Here is a 14,397-nt window from a genome sequence, read left to right on the forward strand (position 1 = left end):
ATGAATGGGACTTCTTATTATTTCCTGTGATCTGTAATCTGGATTTGCACTGTCCAAGGCTACTCTGTTATGAAGTCAGCCACCAGATCACAAGCATGACAAGGCCAGCACCTCAGTCAGAGTTGCATGTATTTTTATGAATGATCCCCTCTCACCCCCACAATTGATCCACTGGGGACATTCTTTGCTGGCAAGTCCCGCCCACTTCCCTTATCAAAGGAACTTTTCTATTCTTGGTACTATTATTGACTGGCCAGTGACAAGGCCAGGACCTTGCCAGCTCTGCCAATCACATGGGCAACAGACTATGATGCCATCAGCCAGGCCCTTGGTCATGGCCAGTCAGGGTTCTCTTAAGGCCCAAACATACTATGTACATGTACTGGGGCATCTTCATTTGCATACATACTGTACATGTATTGACTTTTTTAGCAGGTGAGTGTGTGTGTATAGTGGGTGTGCTCACTGGGAAGGTGAGCACATACAGGCAGTCTTTACACTCTTATTCATTCACTGACCTTGACTCCCTTGGAAGTGTTGAGGATTGTTTTTAGTGTTTCCAAAATGCGTGTAATTTCCTGCCTTGCCTATAGTGATCAAGAGGAACCTATACTGTACACATTGAATTTTTTCACTGGTAAGTTTGATACAATGGTAATTATACCATGGTTAGAAATTATAATGGAGCCAAAAAACTTGTACGGTAATGTAGGCCCATGTGTGTTTTGATCATTGTTTTTATTTATGTACATACATATACATGTACATACATGGTATGTACATACACTGTACCGTAACCAACACATGTTCATACTGTAGTACATGTACATCATACATGTAGTTTGTACCTACCTGTAGAATGTGCATTCGTGTAGGCCTACAGGATAGTGCAATTTGATAGTGTACCCCAGTCTGACATCATTCAGGGCACGGGCGCGTGTTAGTTCACTCGCTGGTTCTGGTATAATGCCTTTTACACACAAAATGGTGCGTGGGATTATTTTCACATTGGGATTTTTTTCACTTTGGTGCTCTATAGATACCGATGCGCATATGTTCATTCTTATTTTTTACTGTTCAAAATAGTTGCATAAATTATCCAAACTGGAAATGTAAACTGTCATAACATCCTTGTGCTCCTCAGATTTGTCACTCGGACTTGTGGTGTTAATCATTTTAAGGAAGCTTCACAGGCTGCAACCATAGGCTTACAGTAAAATAATAATCAACTTCACAGTGTAGAAGAATTGTTCATAAGACTAAGAGATGGTACAATGTAACTACTATGAGAGAAAGGTAAGTAAACCTTATCAAAACATCAATTAGGTGTTTCAAAATATTTTGGGCCTCTAAATATTTGATTTATTGGTAATTTGAGCCAAGTGTGGTTCCCATATTGCACACTCAGATCAGGGTAGCTTTTATTGGGTGAATCCTCAGTAGCACTCCTGTGTTGCTCAACAATAGTGCACATGCACCTGTACTTTGTCCTCAGCGAGTCATGTGATTGTGATTAAATTTCCATTCCAATCAAAAACATCTGTCGTGTTTGGTATCAACAAAATCTTGAATTTGTTTGTCCCCTGACCCAGGTACAGCTCTGCTTAAGTAACACTGTCCTTTTTCAGTATTTGGTTGCATAACAAGTTTATGGCTTTTGCAATTGTAACAATATGTGACTGAGTCTTACAAAATGAGTCACACTCACCAGAGCCACTTTTGAGTTAGTACCTGTGTTAATGATCTCGCAAGGTGTGAATCAACGGGAACCCTCATCATTTTTAATAAACATAATGGCCATTTTCATCAGGATGTGTGATGTATCAAAACAGCTCAGGTTTCTCTTTCTATCAATGAAAACAAATACAAAAACATTTTTTAAAAATTGATATGGAACTCCTTTTCTTGGGTGTCCAGTCTGATAATTTTCTTGCCTCTTGCCCTGCTGTCATTCCTGCTTCTTAGAAATTATTCAAGTTTGGCTTTATAGCTCTCTGGGCCTCCTTGCTCTTTTTATGTGGATTTTTAATGTCGTAATCTGGAGAGGCTGACAACATGATATTACAGAAGTTCCATGTGTTTATCCTGCTGCATTGTTTTTCTTCAGATTTCCAGCCGAGCTTTTTCTTCATTAAATGAGAAATGCCAGCCTAGCATTTGTAAAATTAACACAGTTGCTGGCAAGTAACATCCTAGAGTCCATTAATGCAGACAGCTGTAGTGTAACAGAAAACCTTGACTGAAAGTGGTATGCCAGGTACACACGGGGACCAGTTGGTATGCAAATATTTATGTTAATGAGTTTACCATCAGAAGAATCATTGGCACGTTTGAGGCGGGCCACTCGTGTTCTAACAGTCTACCAGCCAGTCTGTGATATTGCGCCTTTCCCGAGTGCTGAGTGGCCAGAATATGCAATTTTAACATGTTGCCTTTGGAATTGCTCAGGTTTCTGAACACAGTGGTTTATCACACTGGTACCAAGTAGTTTGTCAGCGCAAACAGGCCCGTAGGAAACCGTTGTATTAGATTCTGTATTTTTTACAGTGCGTAATGCTGTAAAATGCTGAAAATGTGCCATTTGCTTGTGTGTCCTGAAAAAAAAAATCACAATGTTTGTATGAACAAGTCAAGACTAGAACCAGACTTGAATGCTCCAAGCCACCAACTTGTGCTTCCACCTTTGATGTGCCTGCTCCCTGTTCACCAGTCATTGTCACCCTCCTCAGCTCATTCATCATTGTGTGGTTTTCAGGGAAACCAGACAATAAACTGAAAGTGGATTGCAGATTGTTCAGATAGAAAGGGGAAGAATGGACAGTGGTAATGGAGCGTGTCCAAGACCCATTGAGCTAAGAACACACATCTTTCGGCTGGAGAGGATAATTACATCCGATCCCAAATGGCAGTGCAGATCCCTGCCTGAACTGTTTGCCTCTTGTAATCTTGTTTGCTGGGAGTCCCTTTCAGAGAACTGTTTACAGTCCTTGAATGAACTTTGGCAGTGCAATTCCATGCTGGGATTTTTTTTTTTCACCTTAAGCCCCGCCTTCATCCAGTGTCTTCCGGTGATTGATTGGACAGTGATGAGATCATTACTGAGTGGCTGAACCAATCGAATTCAGGATAATAGCCCCCTCCCCTGATGAGTATTGATCTCTACTCAATTCTCTTCATGCCGTGAATACAAGTGTTTTGATATCACTCCAGCTGCAGGTACTTCTATGCAATTCTGCTTTGTCATACTGGTACCATAAGTCTGTGGTTTATCACATGATGTATGGTTACATGTACACATGTACACATGTACAAGTATTATCCTCATGATGCAAATGCACAGAAGACAACAGTCCTTGATACCTCACTGATAGGCCTTTTTCATCTCATTCACTGTACCAACACGTGGAGCTCCATGCTTCACGTCGGTAGGCCTCATGTACATGTATTTACATACATGTTCCAATAATGTACCTGTACTTCAAGTACCAGTACACGTGGCATCATTGAAGGCTCGTACATGTACATGCTATAGAACATCATCACAGGTAAGGTATTCAAATACCAATTTCCCTGCGACTGTGAGAGTTAGACCAGACAGGAGTTTACTGACTGTACAAAGTACATGTACATTACTAGTATATGTATGCCTGCTCTGTGCATAAAGGGTGAGATGTTCACACGTTTTAAACCAAAAAAGTTCCAAATATGTTTACAGATTTTCCCAAATGTTTAAATAGATCCGCCTCTTTGATTGAAGCAATCTGGCATTTATTTTTTTTTATTGTAAACAGTGCCTGTAAAAGGTAATATGATATTTTGGAATATTTTTTCCCTTTCAACATTCATGTACTTTTTGAGAAAAAAAAGTGGATTCTAAAAAAAAGATTGCCTGTATTAAGTGCACCAACATCAATCTATATACATTTGTATTGGTTGGACCATGTGCATTGTTGAACTATATAATTATGCATAAAACAAGGAGGTACTCATGGGTGGAGACGTCCTCTGTAATAAAGTGTTGGCAAAACGGGAATGGGAAAGTTTTCTTAACATTTTTCAAATGAAGTATAAATTCCCACCACTAGTGCATGAACGTGTTGATTCTCAACATGAATTACTGAAAACCCCATCTACACTGGTCGTTAGAATTCTGCCTCATGTCTGTGTATGCCCTTGTGGGAGAATTCCTGCTTATTGTTGAACTTCAGAAATATTTTTATTTTGAAGATAAATAGACAGGTTCCTTTGGATGTTAAATGTTTATACACTTTAGGTACATGTACATTAATTTAATACAGCTTTCAATACTGGTACATTGTACACTGGTTCTGTTTGAGCTTCTGAAAAAAAAAAGTGTTGCCGGCTGTACGTGTCGTTTCCCAGACAAGAAGTGCAGTCTCACCAGTGACTGCATCTCTCTCCTTTAATACACTTTAAAATATTCCTCTTGGCTTCAAAACATTGTTGTGTGTTTTATTATTAATTCCACTACAGCTTGGGCACAATATGACATCCCTGTGGCTGTGTACATACGTACATGTACACCTGTCACACTGATGCATTCAGTTGTTGCCACTCACCATTGAAAGGAACAACCCACCATCAGTAACAGATTGTTTTGTCAAACTCTCCATGCGGCCGTTTGTTTTGTTTTGTTTTGTTTGTATCTACTTGGCAGTCTTTCAACATTTCGTCAGGTGCCCAGCAGAAGGGTGTAAGTGCACTTACGCCCTCTTGCTGGGAAACATGATCACAGCAGAAATAATGTTCCCTGCAAAAGGGCATAAGAAACACGCTGTCTTTATTTAGTAAAAGCAGATATAATTTACTACAAAATCAACCTGGGCTGTACAAAAAGCAACCTTTGAACAACTAGAGGACTTATTTTTTTTTTTGGCCAAGATATCTTTATATTTCATTGAAATAAAACAGTTGCATAATTACATCCTTTTGCCGGAAAACCTTTTTTCTTTGCAGTGATCATGCTTCCCAGCAAAAGGACCTAAGCGCTTATTCCCTTCTGTCAGGCACACGACGATTTACTGGTCACTCTGTATACTGTGAGATACAAGGTGTTCATGTGCACAAATTATCGGATAAATAATCGGATGCTAAAATAGATTGATTTGGTATTCAGTTCAGAATAGATTTAGGTGGACGGCTGGCTGTGACGACAGTGACACTGCTCTGATGGAGCTTGTTGGCAAGCTTTATGCACTGGAATTTTCTGAGGGATGTAGAGTTTTTTTCAAAAGGGACCTGTTTGATCCAGCCAAGGCCTGCTTCTAGACCAATGTCCATTTAAAATGTAGTGTCCCGTTTATGCCTTCTGAAGATTTTAGATTAGAGGAGAGCTTGTAATGTAGGCTTTGGGAACTCACTGGGAGCCTTGTGAAGTATGTAATGTCTTACATTCATACAGGTTAGTTCCTTTCACAGATTTATCCAAAAATATCTTTGTGTATTATTGTTTTGGTTTGGTTAAAATCTAAAGTTTTGGACAATGGTTTGTCATTGGTTCATGGCAGCAAGAATCCAGTGTGGTTGGGTAACTTGTTCACAAGTCCAGTGCTCTAAATGGCTCTGGTCAGAACCAGGGTCTAGAGCCTTTACATGAGGAATGCCAAAAATACTGGCTTGCCATTTACAAATAGATGCTACATGTACATTTGTGGAAATGATGATACATTACACATGTATATGCCATGCCAATCCACATCCAATCCAACATGTGTCAAGTGGCCAACCCTAATTAGTGAACCGCTGTGTCTTCCAACCTGGTTAGTTGAGAAAGAAGGCATTGAGTGAAGAGGTTTTGTTTTCAGCTATTCACAGTGATGACTTGCCCTCTGGTGCTACTTGGAGGGGGACCCATGGGCTAGAGCTCTGCCGATAAGCCATTTGTGGGTTAAATTTGAACAAAATCTGGCACACTGAGTCATCTGATTGCACACAAACGTAGGAATTTGAATTCTCCATGCTAAAAACACTGTTGATATCCCTCGTGAATCGGGGGCAAGCTTTTGCATAGCAACCACCATCTCTGGAATGGACTGGTTCCTTTGTGCGCTTCTTATCCATCGGAAACAGTGTACTGGTGCAAGACTTCTGTAATGTACATGTAACTAAGCAAACGAATTGCCCCGAATCATGAGGTATAGCAACAGTGTTTTTAGTATGGAGAATTCAAATTATGTTCACATGAATGTAAAGAACTCAGTGTACCAGATTTTCATCAAATTTAACTCGCAAAAGGCTTACATATTTGCCTTCTACCCTTCCCATCCATCCTCACTTTTTTGACTTTAAGAATTTTAAGGAAATGATAATTCTCAGACGCTGCCACAGAGGTTTAATTAGATGGAATGGGGGAGACTAGACTAAAAATTAACCACATGTAGTTCCAGTCAGATAAAAATCTCAATCCCTATTGTAACAACAGCTCTTTCATCAGCTCCAATGTGGCCAGTTTTACTACGTCCACCATGCAGCACAAAATGATTTTAATAAAATGCAATTTTTTTTATGCCTCGGGCCTTGTAAATGCACATGCAACCCCCCCCACACTGAGAGTAATAAAACTGGTTTCTCTGGAACCAGACCAGGAGTGACGATGGATGTTTACGTTGTGGTCACACATCACATGCTCAGCAGAGGGAATAATTGTACGTGTAGCTGTGCCTCCCCGCCATTAACAAATTGAATTGGGAAGGGCACACCGTGTTCGGAGATGGGAGGTGTACTGGTTCCTCAGCCCAACAATAGATATAACATAATCATGACCTGGGTACATGTCCCCCTCCCCATGTGTGTACCAGGGGTGTAGAGACAACCTAAGAAGTCTCTAGAGTGTTCATGAATGTTTGGGACCAAGCCTCGCTGCTGTTAGGCAGGTTGGCTCATCAGATACTAAGGGGATTTTGACTCCCACCTCCTGTCCAGAGCCCTTCTCGGATTACGGAGGTTGTGACTGGAGATAAGGTTGCTTACAAGTTACAGCCAGGCTTGATGGATGGGGGGGGGGATTGCGATGTCATTGATTGGACAGGCATATGGTCAGTGATTTTTTTTGTTGGGCCAGAAAACAGAAGGAAATTACATGTACTGGTAACTGATTCCCTCTTTTCTGAAATCAGAATTCAGCCTATAGAATGAACCCGAGTATTGTATGGATGCCAGTACAGTGTACAATTTTTTTTGTGTGCATGTACACATCCTTAGTCAGAATTAGAAATATCTTAAGCCACACTTTTGAGTGGCACATTGGAACTGTCTGGCATTCTACCCACGTAATGTCTGTATTGACTTGGGAAGTTGACTTTTAATGTCAAAACGGAAAGCTTAAAGTGTTCTTTCTGCTTCGAATGGAAAATACATAGTGTACATGTAGATGTGTAGAGAAATCAGGAAAGATTCACGTGTGATGTGGAGACTGTCGCTTCCGCTGTTTGCGTCAAACAGAAGTCACATGCAGTCTTTTCAAATGTAGAGATTGCATACATGTACATGTATATTCCTGAGACAAATAGCCATTTGAAGCATGTACGTAGCAAGTAATGTGCAGGTTAATGTAACTGCTTGTTTAAATGCAAACTCTGTGCTGAATTACATAGGCCCTAGTAATCACTCATGAAAATGTAACATGGACTGTTTTTCATTGCACTCACCAAGCAGTTAAAATGGAAAGTACTGAAATAGCTACATGTACGTATGTACTTAGAAAGGAAACTCTTGTGTCCAGGAAAATGTACATTTCTTATAATAATTTCAGTAACTTTTTACAACTAAAAGTTCATTTTTATAATGTACCAATATGCCATTTAATTAAATATGATACTGCATGTGTACCTTATAAATTCACCAAATTATTTCTCAGTGAAATCAGCAGTAACAAATACTTACCAGCATGCCATTAGATTTATTGGCGTTGTCAAAATTGCTGAAGACAATCAAATACAACAGTGTCTTGTTTACATGTACATGTACACGTAGGTGGTAGAACTGCATTTTATGTGAACCGAGAAGACAACATTAGTGACATTTTCTGACCCCATTTACAAATCATTATACTCCGTAATGGCCCTGTTTGGGAGTGCACAGTCACATTCCAAGCTTGCCCCAGATCTACTGGCTCTCTGGTTTGGCTAGCCTGCAGCAGTCAGGAGAATGAGCCATTTGCGACTTAATTTGGATAAAATCTGGTACACTGAGTTTTTTTAAATTCACATGAACTTGAATTCTCCATACTAAAACCACTGTTGCTATACCTCGTGATTTGAGGCAAGCTTTTGCTTAGTTACACAAGAGACGGCTCGCAACAATACACTGTTCTCAATGGATAAGAATGCCACAGAGGAACCAGTCCATCCCAGAGATGGTGGTCCCTATGCAAAAGCTTGCCCCAAATCAAGAGGTATAGCAACAGTGTCTTTAGACTGGGGAATTCAAATTGATACATTTCTATGCAATCAAATAATTAACACAGTGTACCAGATTTTATTCAAATTTAACTCACAAGTGGTTTATTGGCCTCACTCACAAGTGGGCCATACTGAAAACAAGTTTAACTTTTTTTTATTTTGGCATCTTGAGAATAAAAATGAAAGCACTGAAATAAAAGATCAGTACAAAGTTTTGCCATTTATGCCGATGAAGAATTTTAAAATTCTAAGAATTATATGTCTAAATGTTTCAAGCCACATTTTGAAAATTAAAGTGAGGTGCATCTGTGGAACCAAAATAGTCTGGCACTACTCCATTCAACAGATCACACTGAATACATGTACAATGTACAGTAGATTCTCAGAACACAGTAAAAATCACTTCCCCTTGAATAAGGCCTATTGCCTTTTTTATGCTGTCAGCTGTGACCTTTCCATGTTGTTTCCCTCCCTGATTATTAACCTAAGGCTGTCTTTGATTCCAATCAAAGTTTTGGCACCTGCTGCCCTATAAATCACCATGGAATCATGCAGGACACAGTTAATGTGGGGCTTTGAATAATGGCTGTTTGAGGTAGATGTTTGGTCAGTTGTCGGTTACCATGTTTGTCAAGATGTATTTGTGCTTGTGATTTTGCAATATAATTAATATTTTAGCACTGATTTTTGTTGAACACGAAATACATCCAAATAAGGCCATTTGCAGATCTGTGGAGCCAATGGAGGCCATGGACCCCCCCAAAAAAGTGGACAAATTTTGTTCATAAAATAAAATGAGAAAAGGGCAACCTTTGAAGGGACTTCTTCATTTTTCTTCCTTGCAAAGTATGTTAAAAGCTCAAAAAGCTTGTTTCACCCCTCAGAAAAATTTATCAATGATTACTGAACTTCCCAAATTTCCCCCTCTAAAAAAAACCTGTTGGACCCCCCATTTAGTTCATCTACTTGTGCAGTGTTTGTTTCAGTGTCCATGCTCTTGAAGTTTACATGTATACATGTACATGTACTAGTATACATGTACTAGTATACATGTACTAGTATACATGTACTAGTATACATGTACTAGTATACATGTACTAGTATACATGTACTAGTATACATGTACTAGTATACATGTACTAGTATACATGTACATGTATACAAACAAGCATGTACTGGTACCGGTACTTGATTTTGAAATCATAACATTTAAATTTTTTTAAAGTTGTTTTTAGGCCCCCATTGTCCTTATGCACCTGTACATGTGTACTATTGACAAAGTCTTTTTGAAGTTCTGGTTTTGTCCCTTATTGAATGCAGTACACGTACCTTTATTTTGGTACTTTTTCCTTCATGTACCCGGTAGGTCTGCATGCTGTACATTTAATAATTTGCAGTGTTGAAAGATGGAGGGCACCAATTGGCTTTGACCTCTTAGATCTGATCTTTGTACACGTGTATGTACATGTATATTTCTCTGGTGTAGTTCATCATTATTTAAACACATCGCAATCTGTTATCACCTTTGCACAGATGCAGCTTGACCAGAGGTTGAAAACCAACTGTAAGCCGTGACTCCATATTTGGGCTTCAGCAAATATTCAATACGACTTTTGGACCTGAAGGGAACTGGCCCCTGATCTCAACCCGAGGCCGGTCAGTGAGTTACGGTGGCTGGGCGTGGGCAACTTTTATACAGCGGGAATCAAGCACGCAGTCTTCAACCTTGAACCCACGCAGAAGATCCGGTTCCCTCCCCATCCAGCACCTTCCCACACATGTATCAACTCAACGAGCGTGGTGCTGACGGACACACCGCTTTTCACCCCGTGAGGCATCCAGGAGCGAATCTGCACCACCCCACAATTACCGATCATCTAATCCAGTGTGCGTCACACGAGGTATATTACTGTACCAAAGGCCGCTGCTGCTGCTAGTAACAAAAAAGTGTGCGTGACATCAGTTCGTGTATATCTGTGATGTGTGTCGTGTGCGGAGATCATTGACACTAACTGTGTGCATCCATATTACATAGGGTGTGATATAGTCTTGCTGGAAATAGACTGGTTGGCTGTGTTCAGTTGTGAAGCTCCCATGTGTTGTTGTACTTACAGTTGTCAAGTAGCCTAGTGCTATCGCCTCCTGTTCGTGTACACCAGCAACCCAGCGCTTATTGTGTACTTGCTGACGTTAGCGGTTCTGCCCATCCTACCCTCAAACCCCTCATCGGATGTTTGTGTACATTGAATATGTGTTCATGCTGCACATGGTCAAGTGCCGCTGAATCCCACATGTGCTTGTTGTGGCAGTGATCAGCTGATGTACTTGACTCGACAGGTGCACACTCAGGCATTTGGTGTTCTTGCCAGACACATGTTCGGCAGGCTGAAACCTGCTGGAAACTCTGATTGTGCTGAGAAAAAAAAAACCAGCCAGCCAGCAAGCCATACATGTCTGCAAATGCACATGTTTTAACTGTCGTCTTGAAAGTGAAGTAAAGTACCGATACGGTAGTGCCCTCTCCACTCAATTGCTGCTGTTTAAACTCCAGACTGTGTCTACCAGTTGACCAGCTAGACCCCCCTCGATTGTAGCACACATGCCCCCCTTGGCTAGTGTGACTTCCTAGGTATTGTTCAGCTTCGCTCAGTTGTAGGACATGGTGAAGAAAGCCAAACACTCTCATAAGATGGGTGCAGGTAAGCTACATAGTATTTTTTGCGGGTAAAAAGGTTAATCCTGTACATGTAGTTTGTATTAGTATCTTTTTGTAATACACCGACTGTAGCCTTTTTTTTCTTAAAAGCGTGGACATGTTAACGTTATACATGTAGGCCTATTCATGTTTTTGATCCCACTACTTGAAAGTGAAAACTGGTTCTGAATTTTCATTTTGTCTTTCTCTGTTCATTGGTTAACAAAACAAGTTCAGCCGCCAGTAATCGGCACATATTTTGGGGGATAAAAGCACCCAAAGGATTTCAGCCAAGCAAGTAATGCTGAACTGGGGAGTAAGCAAAAGGATTTTGGTCAAAGGTTAGCTATCCCCTCGGGCTGTGGATGCTTTGTTATTGATTTATTCTCTTTGTGCTTTTTTTTGCTCAGGCAGCTTTTTTTATTCCTTGTACTTAGCTTAAAAAAAAAATTTCTACTTGTAGAAGAGATTCTGACCTGAAATCTTTGCTTTGAGCTCACCGACTGATCAGATTAGGTTTGATAGTCAGTGTAACATTTTTTTTAGAAGTTGGGTGGGCCAAAGATTTTCACTTACATTCAAAGTGGTAACTGTTCTTCTTGTCAGCCCAAATTTGTGGTCTTGGAAGTGTCCCGAAGCCTCCCAAAATGAACACTGTACTTTGAATTGGAGCATAGAGGTAGAAAATGAGCACCTGTAGTTTGTACAATGTACATGTACTCCAACTTGGCCATCAAGCTCACACAATCTGACCATGTGCGAGAGAGACTTCTAAGGCTAAGGGATTCAGGTGTACAACCCGTAGTGTCTTTTCAGCATACATGTAGGCTACATGTATGTGCCCACCTGCTTGCAATTAGTGGAGACCAATTTATGTACTGTACCATACTAGCACCAAACACAAGCTCTGTATGCTGTACCTGTATATTATGTCCATTATTATTTGCGGTACTGTATGCTTGACTGTGTAGTCCTGATATGGAACAACCAGGTGTTAACTCTAGGAGAATTTGGGCAGTTTTATTAAATAACTTGGAGTACTTTGCAGTACAAGTTTCCAGACTTCAAACTGAGTGCACAGTGTAGTAATGAATTTTCAGCACTGTATTGGAGACTGTTGAAAATATTGGAGGGTCCTCATTCACTAATTGTTTTAAAAAACAGTTTAAAAGATTAAGGTTGCAGATGTGTTTACCCACCAACTGTACAAAATTGAAAAACCAACTGATTGCAAGCTGAGAGTTACATGTATATTTGCCACAGACAAGAAAAATGTGGGGGGGGGGATTTGAGACAGCACCATTAAAAGAGTCCAGACAGGAGGCAAATTCGCATTATGGCTGCATACATGTGCATGTATTACCTGAATACAATGCACAATCACTGTTCACCCCCCTTTGCTCCTAGACGCTAATTTGACACACACTGATACCTCTGAATAGCACACCCAACCAGATGAACATGGCTACCGGTACATGTATTATCTATGATTAATTTCTACTGCTAAATGAAACTGTACGCAGTAATTGTGCAGTTATAAATAGCCTCTGAGCCATACATGTAGGTCTTCATGCACATATGTTTTACATTTTTGTACATTCATTGGTTCATAAAATTTACATTGTGTAAAAAAAGTACAAAACCTGAAACTGTGTTCAAAAGGCTGAATATGGAAATACTTGTGTGGCTTCATGTACTGAGCCAGGGTGTCCCCTGCCTATATGAGACAGCTCAAGGTCAGTTTTTTGTGTCCCAGTCACATCTGACCTTTGATTTTGTAAGTTCAGCACACATTTTCCAATTTCCAAGAGTGATGAATTAATGCAAATTACCTGCCAAACAAATTGTAATATGTATGTAGTTTGAAATCAGTTCCGGTGATATTCAATCAATTCCGGTAATAATTTCTGAAATTACCCACATGTGTATGTAGGGTCCTTACATTACATGTACCGGTATGAAGAGTGTATTCATGAATGTATTCTACAAAAACTTTAAATACCCAGTATGTACATGTACACGTACATGTTACTTCAAGAACAATATTCTTACATGCATGTACATGTACAGTGTATACAATGGTATGTGTAACTGGCAACTTTGGCAAGTTGGCCAGAATCAAATAGAACGGATGCCAAAATCAGAATCAGAATTGAGACTCCTTTTGTGAGTCTGCCAAGTCTTTGATGGAATCTTATGACATTAGTGAGTCTCTTTTGTAGAGAATTTCATTGAGGGTTTTTTTTTTGGGGGGGGGAGAGAATGGGAGGGGAGAACGGTTTGGAAGATGTACCGGTATTCATGAATGTACTCTACAAAACCTTCAAATACCCAGTATGTACGTGTGCCAATATTTTTTCTTCAGATGTTCACACATGTACCGGTGTGTAAACATGTACGGTACATGTACATACGGGGTATTTTAATGTGCCAACAAGATCAGTTCATACTGACAACAGATCTGCTTCAACGTGAGCCTTGGCTGGAAGACTGCTTACAGTTCATTTACTTGAGGCTGACGCAGAGTTCTTTTCCAACAAACCAAAGTTTTTAGAATTCATAATCAGCCCAGTGCACGTACGCATATATGTACATGTACATGTAAACATGTGTACATGTCACTACATTCATTTCAGTGCCACACTTATGCACATACATGTACATATACAGTAAATATCATTTGTGCCCAGGCTGTGTAGCCAGCCCAACACAAGATGAGCATGAAATTGGTCAATGAAATTATCATTTGCTCAACTTCATCCACACATATGTAAGTTAGGGCTGTGCCGAATATCCGAATATTCGATCAATTATCGCATATTCGAATATTATTTTCTGAATTTGAATATTCTAATGCAAAATTCATGAAAAGGAAGGAAGAATGGTTTTTCTTATTTTAAATGAGAAAAAATGCACTATGGAGGCTTGTTTCAAAAAGTTTCAAATGAAAAGCAACAGAAATCTTATGGCGACTCAACAAGAAAATTATTCATCAAAAAATTTAAATGGAAAAGAAATTTTCAACAGGGCAAGAGGTACTGTTCGTCTCTGAAATCTTACTAAATCATGGCTGGAGATACTCCTAGACGTGAGAAGCTATTAAAGTGATTATAATGTACAATTGTGTGCATTATTCATATTGATTTTGTATAATTTGTTTAATCATCAATAATTTGCTGGTCGGTAAGACTGAATATTTAGATATTCGATGGAATTGAAGGTCAAATATTCGAATCTTGAATGATTTGAATTGGCTCAGCCCTATACCTAGTCAACATTTAT

The 14,397-nt window shown here is 39.7% G+C and overlaps 1 protein-coding gene across 4 annotated transcripts in view; it reads left to right on the plus strand.

Moving 5' to 3' along the window:
- The window catches only part of LOC110986346 (calcium/calmodulin-dependent protein kinase kinase 1-like), a 57,832-nt gene that overhangs the window by 16,032 nt on the left and 27,403 nt on the right, over positions 1-14,397 (plus strand). Inside the window, exons 1-2 of one of the 4 annotated variants that reach the window (XM_022248136.2) lie at positions 483-637; positions 9,954-11,119. In XM_022248136.2, the coding sequence (XP_022103828.1) occupies positions 11,080-11,119 (40 nt within the window). In that variant the 5' untranslated portion in view covers positions 483-637; positions 9,954-11,079. Of the gene's footprint in view, positions 1-482; positions 638-3,297; positions 3,546-9,953; positions 11,120-14,397 lie in introns of those variants that run through there. The other 3 variants (XM_022248137.2, XM_022248135.2, XM_087141596.1) reach the window with 3 other exon arrangements.

The sequence above is a fragment of the Acanthaster planci genome, linkage group LG09 (genome assembly GCF_054643075.1).
Source record: "Acanthaster planci isolate LZ-2023a linkage group LG09, COTS_SCS, whole genome shotgun sequence".
Taxonomy (NCBI): domain Eukaryota; kingdom Metazoa; phylum Echinodermata; class Asteroidea; order Valvatida; family Acanthasteridae; genus Acanthaster; species Acanthaster planci.